We start from the raw sequence: 14,886 nt of genomic DNA on the forward strand, positions 1-14,886 counted from the left end.
CTGTTGTCTTTGCTGGTTTGCAGATGAAGTTACTGAACCTGTACATCAAGCGAGCCCAGACGACCAACAGCAATAGCAGCAGCTCCTCGGACGTCTCCTCTCACAGTTAATGGAGGGAGCTTTCATTTGGAAACCCTATGGAGGGACGACGCTGGAAGATCTCCGTCTCCGAGCTTCCCCTCCTCCTCGTCCTCTTCTTCCTCGCTCGAGCTTCACTGCGCTTCTCTCCGTTTGGAGGAGATCCCGTCAGCAACCTATTTGTCATGTAGTTCCCTCTCTTTTGCTCTAGGATCTTTTTGAATGTAACTGGTTTGGGTTTGGACTGCTGAGGAGGGAATCGCCACATTTTGAGTTTTTGGATGGAGGGAATGCACTTTCTCTTCCTCCACGGTTCCCTCGACCTCCACGCCGCCTTCTGTGTCTGGAAGCCCGTTTCTCCTCGAGTTCGAACATGATGCCGGGAAATATTTGTGATCAGAGTGGAGACGTTTCTGTCGGATCGACTCCAGTTTGGGATGAAATGCCATTTGGCTGGCCCAGTGATGGTAATAAGTCCATATGTTCTGGGATAATTTCTGGTTTGGGGAGCAGGAAAACCAAATCTAGTAAGAAATCAAGAAAATAAATATGTAAGGGAAAATGGGACAAAAATCATAATAATTTTAGTTCACATTTTAAGTTTATTGATCATGACGTGGCTCACAGAGGCCTTTCCGTCAATTGTATTTATTTTTAAACACCAATTTGTAATTAAAAGTGACTCAATCAATTAAATCCCCCTTTCACAAAAACCTTGTTCCACAAGTTGCCAAAATCTTTCAGCTGGAGAATCGACAATCCTTCAAATTTAGTGCAGAACTTCATTTTGAGGTACAGAAGAGGAAACTTCACAGTTAAAGATTGTGTAAATGCTGACCCAGCAGACGTGTGTGTGTTCTCACAGAGCGTTCTGCATTAAGTTTGAGGACGGCTTATTGCCCGACATGCTTCGGACAAACGGTTGCCGGCTGGTTGCCGGTCTGTGGCATCGCACCTGTGAATCTCTGCTCAGCCGAGCGGCTCTGTTTGAAGAGCAAGTCCTTTGTAAATAGCGGCAGATGTTTTCTCAGCTTGGAGTCGGGAGAGAGACGGGCAATCGGAGGCGGTCAAAGAGACATTACCAGGCCGTATTCACTTCAACACATCTCTTCAGTTGACTGGGACCTCGGAGAGTGAGTTCAGCACTGTAACTCTCCGAAAAATGTGACTCTGCAGGGAACAGGACCCTAGCAGTGTTCTCGACCCGTAATGATGCAGATACAGTATTAGGTGTTCCCCTTCCCGTCACGTAACCACAGCTTCTGCAATAACCGTGAAATCCACAAATATAAGGTGTTTTGTACATACACGTTTGGACCACTGCTTAGCAAACTTTTCAATGATGTCGGTAAAAAAAACGGAGAGAGAAGTGAAGAACAAGTTGTCCCTTTCTTTCTTTTTTTCGCACGATAGCAAAATAGCTTGCATGTAACCTGCAGCACAACCTGCTGTTCTGAAGGGCCCAGGCTGTTTAAGTGCACTTGTGACATCAGAGTACTCGTCTCTGGTTTAATGTTTCAGTAGAGGAGGAAGTCCCATTGGCCCCACTTGTATGACCAAAATGTGTTGGCTTTATTTAAGTTTCCAGAAAGCCTACATCTGGGCACGGCTGTGATGTTTTACATTTCTGTTTTACGTTTAAGGTATCAAGAAGCTTTAAAATGATAGATCTAACAATGAGATCGCTCTTTAAGTTGATGGTAGTCCATGGTATTATTGGACATGATTTGATTCATTATAATACAGTTAATCTACTGGAGGAAGGGATCAGACTAGTTATGCCTTTTAATATTGAAAAAATATTAAGGAAATACAAGTATTCCTGGTTTTACCTGGGGACAGCATTCACACTGTTTAAGTTGAGTGGTGTTTTCATTCAGGGAATCCACAGAGAGTGGGCCAATTGTGGTTATTTAAGTAAATGAATGTACAGACTTAATACGTGTTTATGATTTAGCTTTTCAAGCATTGGTACTGAAAATGATTTTCGGCAACATGCTGCCCTGTAATATGCCTGTCTGCACTCTCTCCCCTCATCCGTTTGGGAGCATTAATCAGTCTGGTAATAGTGGGAAAGTTCCCCAATCAGCACACTGGCACATGCTATCACACTGCTGGGCCTGGAAACAGACCACACGGCTCCTTGCAAACTGTCACTATGCATGTTCTACAGTACACTGTCTTTCTTTTGTCTCAAGCGGTCATGTAATATTCATACCTGTATTTATATATTTTATTTTATTTCGTCCTCTCATGATAAACTGTACAGAAGGGTTTTTGTTGTTGCTGTTGACTTCCACCTGTGATAGGTTTGCAACAATGTAAAGAAATTGTTTGCTCTAGAAATAAACAGACTAAGAACTGATCCTATTGTCTTCTGGTTATTGATCCCAGATCTCACACCTGTCAATCAAAGCATGTCTGGCAGGTGCAAGGAGGTGGAACTCGCTGGTTGTCCGTCCCAACGCTGAGGTGGACTTAGCCGCTCTGTAGAAACATTAACCTGAGCAGACGGTCACGTGACCTGCTCCTAATCTCTGGCCAGTTGGAGGAGCTCAGACGAGACCGGAAAGGGTTTGTATTCAACCTCAAAGCATCTGTCCAAATGAAGTGTGCATGATGGGATCGCGATCACATCCACTGTAGTCTCACTGTCACGAGAGCGTCCTACAGCTTTGAGACGTCACAAGTCTCTCAACGCTCTTCCACAGCTGTTCTCCGACCTGTAATCACACAGGAGATCATTTCAGTGCATCTGGAAAGTTTTCACAGTGTTTCACTTTTTCCACATTTTGTTATGTTACAGCCTTATTCCAAAATGGATTCAATTCATTTTTTAATTAATTTTGGCAAAGCTATTCAAAATAAATAATGAAAATATAACATGAAGATCAGTATTCACAGCCGTGAAATTCAAAATTGAGCTCAGGTGCATCCTGTTTCCACTGTTCATCCTTGTGCTAAATCCAGTTGATTGGACATGATTTAGAAAGGCAAACACCGGTCTGTATCAGGTCCCACAGTTGACAGCCTGTCAGAGCACAAACCAAGCCATGAAGTTCAAGGAATTGTCTGTAGACAGAATTGTATCGAGGTACAAGGGTACAGAAAAATGTCTGCAGCATTGAAGGTCCCAATGAGCACAGTGGCCTCCATCATCCGGCAATGGAAGAAGTTTGGAACCACGAGTACTCTTCTTACAGTTTGGCCACCCATCTAGACTGAACGATCGGGGGAGAAGGGCATTAGTCAGGGAGGTGACCAGGAACCCAATAGTCACTCCGACAGAGCTCCAGCGTTGTTCTATGAAGAGGGGAGAACCTTCCAGAAGGACAACCATCTCTGCAGCCCTTCACCAAGCAGGTATGTTTGGTAGAGTGGCAATGAATGCAGCAATGTACAGAGACATCCACGAGGAAAAACTGCTCCAAAGCACCTCTGGACCTCAGACTGGGGCCAAGGTTCATCTTCTCACAGGACAACGACCCAAAACGCAATCAAGATAGCAAAGTAGTGTCCTTGAGTGGCCCAGTCAGAGCCCAGACTTGAACCCGATCGAATAACTCGGAAGAGATCTGAGAATGGCTGTGCACCGACGCTCCCCATCAAACTTGAGAGGTTCTGCAAAGAAGAATGTGAGAAACTTCCCACAAATAGGTTTGCCAAGCTTGTAGCATCATGCCCAAGAAGACCTGATGCTGTAATTGCTGCAAGTGTTGAGCAAAGGCTGTGAATACCTATGTTCATGTTATGTTTTTGTTCTTTATTTTTAATAAAATTGAAACAAATTTGATCAAGTTTTTTTTTTCTTGTCATTATGGGGTGTGTAGAATGTTGAGGGGGAAAAGGTCTGTAAGATAACAAAATGTGGAAAAAGTGAAGCACGGTGAATACTTTCCAGATGCACTGTATGTTTACATCCATTCATTTGAAGTCTACGCACCTTTCTTTGTTTTCGAACTTTCCAAAATGCACCTTCAAACGTCATTCCCCTAAATGAGTTTAAAGGCGAGCTTTAGGGCCACACTGTTGGTACTGTCAACAAGCGGTCAGGTGGAAGCTGCTATTAATGCATCAACCCGGCTAAGCATTGGTGGTGGGAGGTGTTCCTGAGCGCTCCACCTCTCAAAGGTCATCCCAGGTTTGCTGTAGAAAAGAAAAAAAAGTGGGAGTCCTGATGATGTAACCCGGCCTATATAAGAGGCAGGCGACAAGGTTTGCCTGCAAAACCTCTCTGAGCTGAAGTCTGAGGAAGCCAGCAGGCGCAAAGCTGCCGTCCGTCTCCACGTGGCCCTGGGATACAAGAAGACACCGCACTGGAAAATATGCTGTTCTGCCATTCCCAGCCTGAGTCCTACCACCAGCACTCTGCTAGTTACATTAGGTAAAGGACGAGCCACGCTTCAACTCGTACGCCTGGGCGGAAGCTTCTGTGTCCAACAGGTTAAAGCAAAGTGTCAGCGCAAAGCAGCAATGTCTACTTGCACCAGAATGTTTGGAGAGAAGTGGAAGTGCAAAAGTTGTTTAGATGTGCACATGTGCAGTAATTCTGCCTCATTTAAGTGTTTTTATTCTTCACATTTAACTGCCATGTGAAATTTGAATTTTCTAATGCACTTCAATGGGTACTTTAAAAGAGCATTGCTTTCACAGTCCACATTCAGGCAACAAATGTAGATCTTTAAGTGAATTGAGCCTCATGAGAAATGCTGTATTTTGTAACATCAACCTTTTGCACTTGGCTAGATGATAAGAGAGAAGAGAGAAGGGACAGTCACCTTTATCGTCCCTATGCTGTCTTTCAGAGAGGCCTTGGCACCTTTCTTGAAAAACGAAGAGGCCAGGCTTATGGCTGAGCGCGGTGCCAAGAGGAGCCCGTTCCAGTACCTCCTGTGTGCAGCCACCTCGCCGGCCGTGAAGCAGCAGGAGGAGACTCTCACTTATCTCAATCAAGGTAGCTATCTGTCCTGCCAGCTGAATGTCCACGTTGACCGAGTGGCCTGGAGCTCATGTGTCACATGACAGCAGCAGCAGGGTTGGATTAATGCGGATGCAGGATTATAAACCCATCATCCATCAGGTTCAGGCGGAATCTTGGTTAATTAAACCATGTTGAAAACTACAGCCTGAGTTTAGGACCATGCAACTACAACACACACAATTTATATATATCTATATCTATATCTATATATAGATATAGATATATATAGATATGTATATATATACATATCTATATACATATAGATATGTATATATATAGATATCTATATATATCTATATCTATATATAGATATAGATAAGATAATTTCACACCGGGTGTAAAAAGATGATATATATATATATATATATATATATATATATATATATATATATATACATATCTATATATATATATATATATATATATATATATATATATATATATATATATATATATATATACATATCTATATATATATATATATATATATATATATATATATATATATATATATATATATATATATATATATATATATATATATATATATATATATATATATATATATATCATCTTTTTACACCCGGTGTGAAATTATCTTAAATGCAATATTTATGAGAATATTCCACTGCTAGTTTGCGGTATATTTCGATTTTTTAATTGCTATTCACAATTTTTCATTGGCCATATCTTCAATATACCTTGTTTCTTTTAAACAAATCAATTGTTTTTATATATTACTAGATATATTTACTTCAACTGTAGTAGAATATAAAAAGATTTTGCTCATAAAATTATGAACGTTTTGTCAATTATCAAAATAGTTTCTGATAGTTTTCTGATTTACTTTAAATGTAAATATTATGCAACAATGTGTTGCTTCGACAACTAATTGTCTAAATTGAATTACTGCTTATTTTGGGGTACACGTAATATACAAATGTGTAGCTTTGAAATGTTACTTTATGATTTTATGTAGTTTGGAGATGTTCTAAATGGTGCAATTTCTAAAAAATGTTTGCAGACATATAGATTTAGAAGTTAAGTTTCTCAAAGCTATAAATTTAGATATACATTTAGAGGTATTTAAATATGAACTGTAATGTTCAGTCATATATATATATATATATATATATATATATATATATATATATATATATATATATATATATATATATATATATATATAATCACAAGCTGTGCATTATTGATGTTTGTGTAGAACTTGAGCTCCTACATGTGTTTAACTCTCATCTCAACTTTTCTTTCTCGATTGTCTTTTCTTTTTTCTAAATTCACATCATTTTTGAACCTTCTGATTGTTTCTGTCTCCAGCTGAGCGCTGACATTTTTTATTTGTGCTTCCTTTACTTATATTTTCCTACAAGTTTGCGCTCCTCATCTGCTGTAACAGTAATTTGGTTAGAGGAAAAAAACCCAATGAAAGTGAGCTTGCTGTAACATGCAATGATTTCACTGACATTTTAAGATTAAAATGAAGATTAAGATTAGGTCTGCTGAAAAGGAATTGATAGTTACTTTTAGTGTCCCTCTGAGACTAATTTAATGATATTTTCTTGTAATTTTAAACTTCATATTTGATCAGGATGGAGATATGTAAGTTCAGGTATTTTTAGTGGCTGGCCTTGATATCTGCCTCAAACGGTTTCTGAATTGATTCAGTTTCTATCTCCAACTGCCCCTCTTTTCTGATTGACTGATTTTCCCATTTTAAAATTTTAATCAGTTTTTTTTTTGTAATGTTTTAAAATGTAGGTCAGTCCTACGAAATCCGTATGCTTAACAGAAAACTAGTGGAGTATACAGATATAAGCAGCAAATATGTGAAGGTAGGTGTAAGGTGTTTGTCTGTTTTTTTGACTTCACATGACCTCTTCCTCCTTCTTCCTCTCTCTGTTCATGTATCCGTTTTCCTGGTTCGTCACAGGTCCCTGAACCCTCCCTTCCACTTCAGGGGTGGGGTGTCGACCTTGGAGAGCTTGGTACTATCACCCAAACTTTCCTCTCTAGTCTCACACAAACCCTGACAAACACACCAGACACACTCTCTCAACTGCTTTTCTCTGCTTTACTGGGATTGTTTTCATGAAGGCTTGGTCAACTTTATGAGCATATATATTATGCTTCCTTCATGGAAATAAAACAAAATAAAGGGATTTATTCTGGATGCCATGGCTTTCTGAATAAAAATCATGTCACATAATTTTCACACACACACTGTTAAGACGTTTATCAACATACTCAGGAGTAAGGGGAGGTCATTTCATTTCACTTCTGTGTGAGTGCATCCACTTGACATGTCTCTGTCGTCAGGCCTTCTGCCGTCGCTTGAGACTGAAATGTTAAAAAAAGCGGTAGCATCCTAGAAACACAAGAATGGGACAGGTGGCTTCTATGCAAACACATGAAGGGCTGGGTCCTCGGCCTTTTGAGTTCTGGCGCTCGCTCATGCGTGGGACTCCCTCCCACCCTATCCCAATGGTACATGTTAACTAGCTGTTAATCTAATTTGTTGATTCATTTCATGTCCTGTGTCATTACCCACTCATAAGCCAACGACAAGGACGGGAGGGTTCAAACTTTATTAAATAAACATACAATACATGCTGAAGTGATGAGGTGTGGTAATCAGTGCCATGATGGTGTAAAATCTAAACTAGAAACACGGCCGAAGACAAGCAAACAAGCGCCACAGGAATGGAGGAAGTGGGGAGACCGTCGACTGGGAGAGCCACAAACTCACATACAACAGGCCCTGCTAAAGAAGGAGGGCCGTCCCACCTGGCAGGATTTCAGAGGGTTGCTGCTAAAGAGGCATTTCAGTGTTTTAGAAGTGCACTTTCATAAAGTCAGGAGGCTCTCATGAAAGGTCTAAATCCTTAAAGGTCAATTAAAGCAACAGATGAAAATACATATTTCCTGATCTTTAGTCCCTGGAATGGATCACAAATAAGGGATCCTTCATTTCCCATAATGCAACTGCATAATGACCCTCATTGCCTCCTACAGTAAATGCCCACCTCCCCACATCCCAGGCAGTACAGGCTTTCTGTTCAAAACCACTGTAGAACAGTAGCATGTGTGAAGAAAACCAAAGGACTCAGTCTATCTAACTAAAACGCAACAATTCCTAGTGTGAGATGACCATACGTTAATGAAAACACAATCGCCCGGAAATGGTCATTTAAGAAAGTACTCCTCGAGACGAGCAAACTTCATGTGTAAAACCACTGGAGTTCGGTTCCCCTTTAATAAAATCCCAATATGAGCGGGGGCAATATGATGTATGTATTGTTTTTATAATAACAGCTACTTGCTCTGCAATACATATAGTTGACAGAATGTAGATGTGGACTGTCTTATGGTTTACCAGACTTGAAAATATTTTTTTTTATGTAAAATGATTCATCAGGAGTTTTTATTATGCCCACTGTATGAGGTCATGGGATTTTGAATGTCTTGTGCATGTGATTGTGGGGCCCTGATGTAAAGTCACTGTTGGTGCTGCATCTCACAGGCATCACATGTAGCTCATTGGCAGCGTCTCATTGTCTTCAGCGTGGACGCTCTTTTAAAGTAAGAAGAGTGCATGACTGAAAGGGATGAAGATGGCTTTTTCCCCCTATTTATTACTCTTGCTCAATAAAATACCCTCAATATGTTTAAGTTAATCCATTGGGAAATGTTTAATTGCACCATGTGTGAGCTGTAGCTGTTCTCTGGCCTAAACTGATCCTTCCTGTCCACAGAGCATTGTGCGGGTGGTGTTTCATGACCGCCGGCTGCAGTATATGGAGCACCAGCAGCTGGAGGGATGGAGGTGGAACCGACCTGGAGACCGAATCCTGGATATAGGTGAGTTTACAGCACATCAAAGCTCACCCGGTCAAAGCATTTATCTGCGTACTCTGTCATGTGTGGTGCTGACCAAAGTAGGTCTAAAAGGCTAAGGCCTTGATCAGAGGACCACATTTAGCAGATGGAACACAAACCATGAACTGTATGCTACCAAATAGTCAAAATTACTGTTTAAATCAAGGTAAACAAATGAACCGAAATCACAAATACCGCACTGATTTGATCTCGTGACGCCGCCGCGTCAAGGTAACCCCTCACTGAACGAAAGGAAGATGACACCAATGGCTTAGGAAACGTTGGTCATTTCTAAAGCAAGGAGGGAACAAACTGTGCAAGCCAGCTCCAACACTGAAGCGTCACAAAGTTATCCTGCCTCAAAAGATCACATTAGTATCAGGTCAAAGGGGGGTCACAAAAAGCTGCACTAGGACACGGAACATAGCCACTGGGTAACTGTGGCTCCAGGTGTGGCACCTTGCATGGTAGCTCCTGTTATCAGTAGGTGAATAATGACATAGTGTTAAAGTGCTTTGAGTGGTCGGGTGACTAGAACAGAGATATACAAGTACAGTCCAAGTACAGTCCAAGTACAGTCCAAGTACGTCGGCCATGTCCACCAACTGTGTCGAGATATGCATTCACATAATAGAAGTGTTTGAAGGCAATACTCATGGCGTGATCAAATAAAATAAATCTGACATGACTACAGCCCAGAACATAACCTTCATACAGTTAAAATTGATGCTAGCAGATGCTAGCTCACTATGCTCTACTTGTCTTGGTGAGCAAACTTGAGTTTGCAAAGTCAAAATTCTGAACTCAGTAAGAGTCAAATATCTTATTTTTAGTTGATAAAACTAAACGTCTAAATACCATGGAAGTCATCCAATAGTTGTTGAGATAGTTTAGTCCGGACCAAGGTGCTGGACCAAAGCCATGAACCGGCCAACAGACCATCGCTGCTGTTCATAAGACCTGACAAACCTGTTGGTCTGATGCCAATTGTCTGTTCAGCTGGGACCCCGTCGCTCATAGCAAGGAGCTGAAGGAGGAAAAACATTCTGAGGGGCTTTTTAGCAAATGTAAACTGACTGACTCATTATTGCATTATATGCAGATATACCATTGTCAGTGGGGATACTGGAGCCCCGTTCACATCCTCTGCATCTCAACACCATTGAGTTCCTCTGGGATCCAGTCAAGAACGCTTCTGTTTTCATCCAGGTAACAGATGGGTTCTGGTCAAACGGATAGAGGGGAGTCTTCAATACGTACTGTCAAAATGACAGTCCCTCTTCTGTCACGTTTCCTCAGGTCAACTGCATCAGCACTGAGTTCACCCCCAGGAAGCACGGAGGGGAGAAAGGAGTACCCTTTCGTATCCAGCAGGACACTTTTACCACCAATGAACACGGGGAATACTTGGAGCATGTCCATTCCTCTGGCTGCCAGGTCAAAGTCTTTAAGGTATGAAACTTGGGCAGGATTTGCCCACTGATTCACCTCCAACCTGTCAAGATCAGTGTGGCTGGGTGGACATTATGTTGCAGCAGGGCGTGCATTCATCAGGCTTGACCCACTGGACCCATCCAGACCTGTAGAGGGCAGAGCCTCTGTAATTTAGGACAAAGGTAACAATACTGTAGCACTATTTTTTTAAGCACAGGCGGAACCGTCTACCAGGGGGGCTCTGCCGCTCCTCTGACTGGCTCAGTGGTGAGCAGGTTCGTCCTTCAATCAGAAGATCGGCAGTTCAATCCCCGGCTCCGCTAGCCCATGTCGACGTGTCTTTGTGCAAGACAATTAACTCCAGAAGTGTTCCCGTCGTGGTGCCTGTAGTGTATGAATGTGTGTATGAATGTTAGGTAGTCCTGATTGGCAGGTGGAATCTTAGCCCCTCCCATCAGTGTATGAATGGGTATGAAATGATGACTTGTAGTGTGAAAGCGCTTGAAGTGGTTGGAACACTTGATGGAAGGCACATTGGAAGGACATTCCATTTACCATTTAGCATTCCTATGGCGCTCGCTGTAGCCGGTGCAGAATAATTAGGTAGTGCTGTGCGCCGCCTTCCAGAATGTGGGGTGCGCAAATATTCGGGAGGTCAGATCCTGTATGGCCGGCTCCGACTATACAAATTTCCCTTGGGCCATTGCTTGCTTGTAATTGGAGGAGAATAATACCCGTAGTCCAGTAGAGGGCTCTAATTTTTCTAACGCTATGCTCTAATAGTCGTTGTGCCATACATCATATTATATGACAGCTTTCTAAATTTGACAATTTTTTTTTTTTGTGAAGCCTAAAGGAGCTGACCGCAAACTGAAGACAGACAGGGAAAAGATAGATAAAAAAGTCCCTCAAGACAGAGATAAGTATCAACTGTCCCATGAGAACACCGAGCTCAAAGAGGTGAGCATACCCTTCTCCGTGTCCGGCCACATTACCTAACAGAGCACATCTGAAAGGATTGTTTGCTTTTAGTCAATAGCATTGTAATGCTGCAACTTTATTCATCCCATTGTGGTACATTCTTGTGTTATCTGATCTTATCATCCATTTCATTTCTTTGTTCTTCACCTGTGAGACACAATACAATGCTCCTCTCACTTTGCTTCCACAGTATATTTTAACAGTACTACGTAACTGTATGTTAATATGTTGCTTTGAGCTGTTCCTTTAAAAAGTCTGCTTGCTTTGGCGCTTAGTCCGGTCAATGATTGGGTGCATCTTCAGTGTTTTTGAATGAGAAGTGACTCAGCAGTTTCTAACAAGGTGTTAATCTGGTTTGTCATTCATCTGTATGACCTTAAAAAAAGATCACTGAAAACCAGTGAGAGGAATTTAGATCCTTTACTGAAGAAATATCGTTACCACAATGTGAAAATACTGCATTTAAATAAAACCCCTTCTAGAATTGACTTATTAGCAGCTAAAATGAGTACATGGTTTGTAGAATGGCTTCATTCAAAATGGTATTTTTTATTGTATTATAATTATGAATGCATTGACATAAGCAGCAATTCAATACTAACTGGTTGAGGTGGAGCTAACTGCTTCATGTCTGTTAATACATGGTATAAAATGAATCCATTAAACTGGAGTTTAAAAAAAAAAGCTTACAGAATTGTTTTGTTTGCTCAATATTTCATTTGTATGATATCTTAAGGAGTTGGGAGTGAGATGGGATGTACAGAGACCTGAAGGGGGCTGAGTTCAGGGGTTCTTCTGAGTAGCTTTGTTATTATAAATATGCCTATTATGTCTGTAGTATTTGTGCTCAGATGTAATTACTTTTTTAGGTTGAATAATCAGAAAACCCCTTCCCTCCTCTTTCTCCGTTTCCTCTCTCTCAAGTGTTCTCCTTGGCCCGATGCTCTAAATCTCACCAGCCACAGCAGCAGCAGCAGCACTCCGTCACCCGTTTACCACAGCTCCCCGACTTCCTGTAGTTTCACAGATGGGTGAGTCAGCATTCACCACATTACCAGGCAAGCACCTACTTGAATGTGTGCAGCAGAGCTCTGTAGATTAAAGTCAAGGGAATCTGATCTGTTCTCTCCTCCTCATGTGGACGTTTCTGTAGCAACTGTTCTCCAAACCAGCAAGGGGAGCTGCTCATGCCCGGCTGCTCTGATGTAAGTAACTGGGAACCGTACAGTGGGAAAGTCTTCATGGGGCTCTCTGAATTCTTTTCGTCCATTATTTTGGAGACAGTGGATGCTGTGCTGCTAAACTCATTCTAAGGGCTCCTCTTCTTTCTGACACGTAGCATCTTCTGCCATCGTCGTCGCCGCAGCACACTCAGCAGTGGCTGCACCGCAACCGGTTCTCACCGTTCTCAAGGCTCTTTTACAGCTTCTCAGGTGAGGAGGGGGGAGGGGCAGGCACACAGCTGAGTGTTGAACTCTGAATAGAAAGAAGAAGTTGAGGAGTTCACTGAATGTTTTTATTGAGCAGGGAGGATAGATGCTCTGCTGTCGTTGCAGGTGCCGATCTGTTGAGGATGAGCAGGGAGGATCTGATCCAGATCTGCGGTCCAGCAGATGGTATTCGCCTCTTTAACACTGTGAAAGGAAGGTGAGACATTAAAATGTACCTCTGAGTGCTCAGTCGCATCAGAATTGGGTCAATGTGTTTTGTCCTCGTAAAAGCGGGTCGTAGAGACGTCTTTAAGTCCTTGACAAGTCATATTACTACTGCGACATGTTCTAGCTCCTAATGCTAACAGTAGAGTATCTGCTCACATCCACCAGGTGTATACAGCCCCGTCTTACCATCTATGTTCGTCAGCAAACGAGTCATCAACCTGCCATCAAGCCATGTGGTGGAGACAGTAGGTGTACATATTTATGATTCTTTCATGTTTACTTTATTTGACTTCTCCTTAAAGAACATCATTACATTTTTGGGGGAATTCTGGAATTCTTTTACACATTGGTCACCATTCAGAAAAAAAATGTAAATATTTTTTGGACTGGGAAAGCAGGGATAAAACTCACAACATGAAAAAAAAACAAGAATAATGGGATCTAATGTTGTCATGGAATTGCTCGTGAAGCTCATTCATGCCTCGCTTGTCTTCCCTGCAGTCTATCAAGCTCTGTACCTGGAGGAGTTGACACTGTTGGACCTCTCGGAAAAGATCTCTATGCTGTACAGCATCAGTCCGCAACAAATTACACACATCTACAGACAAAAACCCAGCGGGATCCACGTCTTAGTCTCTGACGAGGTATCCTTACATCTCCTCTATCGGCCACAAACTCCTCATACCTTGAACTATTTAACCACGAGTGCTGTTAGAGGGCCCAGGCCGGGTGAGAAGAGATAAGATGGCTTTATTCTTGACACAAGGGCGGTCCTGTTACTGATGGCTTTCATTTAGAGTTCAAATCAGGTGACCTTCAGATCTGTAAAGTGAAGCCAATGTTGAAGTGCCTCTAACTTGCATGATTTCTAATGGCCAGCAGGGGACTGACTCCTCTGGTGATACATACGACTAATATATACGACTAATATATATATATATATATATATATATATATATATATATATTGACATCGGTGTGTTGACATCGGTCAATCCGTTCGTTTCAGATGGTGCAGAACTTCAAGGAGGAAACAAGCTTCATCCTCAGCATTATAAGAGGTAACTATTTCCCCCTAATTTCACTGATTATTGATATTTCTTAATGTTATTTCACTGGATTGTTTTCTGTTACCCAGATGAACACACTAATGTCTACCACGTTGTGCTGAAATGAGCAGTTGGTACACAGCATGGATTCAACGTTTCCCCAGAGAATCAGTGGAATTGTACAGCTTGTATATATACGTCCTTCTTGACTACAATATCTAATTTACTAAGATTTACAGTACTCGAAAATGCCGGGAAGCTTTCAGTTTGCTGTTGATTTTGGGCTTTTGTTGAGTTTTCTTTCATTTTTTTCTGTTTAATTTGTCTTGTTAAGTTACTGGTTTATGCTGGATATGCCTTATAATTAGTGGTAAACACTGCTGTATTACTCTGTCTCATGTGCTTTCTTTTTTTTTTATACTTAAACACGTATTAATGCAAGTAAATTACTTTCATGGTTATAAAGTAGAATAAATGTCACACATCATCAAGCCGTCAAATAAAAAGGCAAATGAACAAAACTGCATTATGTTGTTTTAATGTAATGCAACGTCTTTTCACTATTTTCATGCTTGTCTTAAACATTAAAAGTTGTCATGCTATTGTCTGTTTCTGTTACATATGATCTATAATCTATTGTCTTGACAAAGTGTCATTTGGAATTTGGTTAATGTGAGGTGTTTATGCTCTGCACATCCATGTCATTCCATAACAATTTGGCAGTACAATTTGCACAGGTTCCTACTGGCACATATGAAAGTGGAATACTGCAAATAGTGAAAGAAAGCATCACAGTGGAGAAGAAGGGAGTA

At 41.3% G+C, this 14,886-nt stretch overlaps 2 protein-coding genes across 2 annotated transcripts in view; both read left to right on the forward strand.

Annotated features, from left to right (window-relative positions):
- clasp1a (cytoplasmic linker associated protein 1a) overlaps positions 1-2,443 on the forward strand; it is a 68,380-nt gene extending 65,937 nt beyond the window's left edge. The window contains exon 43 of the mRNA XM_068572415.1: positions 24-2,443. Within this exon, the coding sequence (XP_068428516.1) occupies positions 24-110 (87 nt within the window). The 3' untranslated portion in view covers positions 111-2,443. The remainder of the gene's footprint in view (positions 1-23) is intronic.
- A 1,960-nt stretch (positions 2,444-4,403) lies between these two features.
- Positions 4,404-14,518, forward strand: tfcp2l1 (transcription factor CP2-like 1). The gene is made up of 15 exons (XM_068573105.1): positions 4,404-4,462; positions 4,884-5,032; positions 6,836-6,909; positions 8,830-8,935; positions 10,056-10,162; positions 10,253-10,405; positions 11,237-11,347; positions 12,293-12,399; positions 12,522-12,573; positions 12,708-12,801; positions 12,925-13,015; positions 13,192-13,271; positions 13,528-13,670; positions 14,035-14,086; positions 14,164-14,518. Exons 1-15 carry the CDS (start codon positions 4,404-4,406, stop codon positions 14,199-14,201), a joined length of 1,416 nt encoding a protein of 471 aa, XP_068429206.1. The 3' UTR covers positions 14,202-14,518.
- Positions 14,519-14,886: the final 368 nt, after the last annotated feature.

This window comes from Clinocottus analis, unplaced genomic scaffold, assembly GCF_023055335.1.
Source record: "Clinocottus analis isolate CAN_PGR_092001 unplaced genomic scaffold, fCliAna1.0.p SCAF_12, whole genome shotgun sequence".
Classification (NCBI taxonomy): Eukaryota; Metazoa; Chordata; class Actinopteri; order Perciformes; family Cottidae; genus Clinocottus; species Clinocottus analis.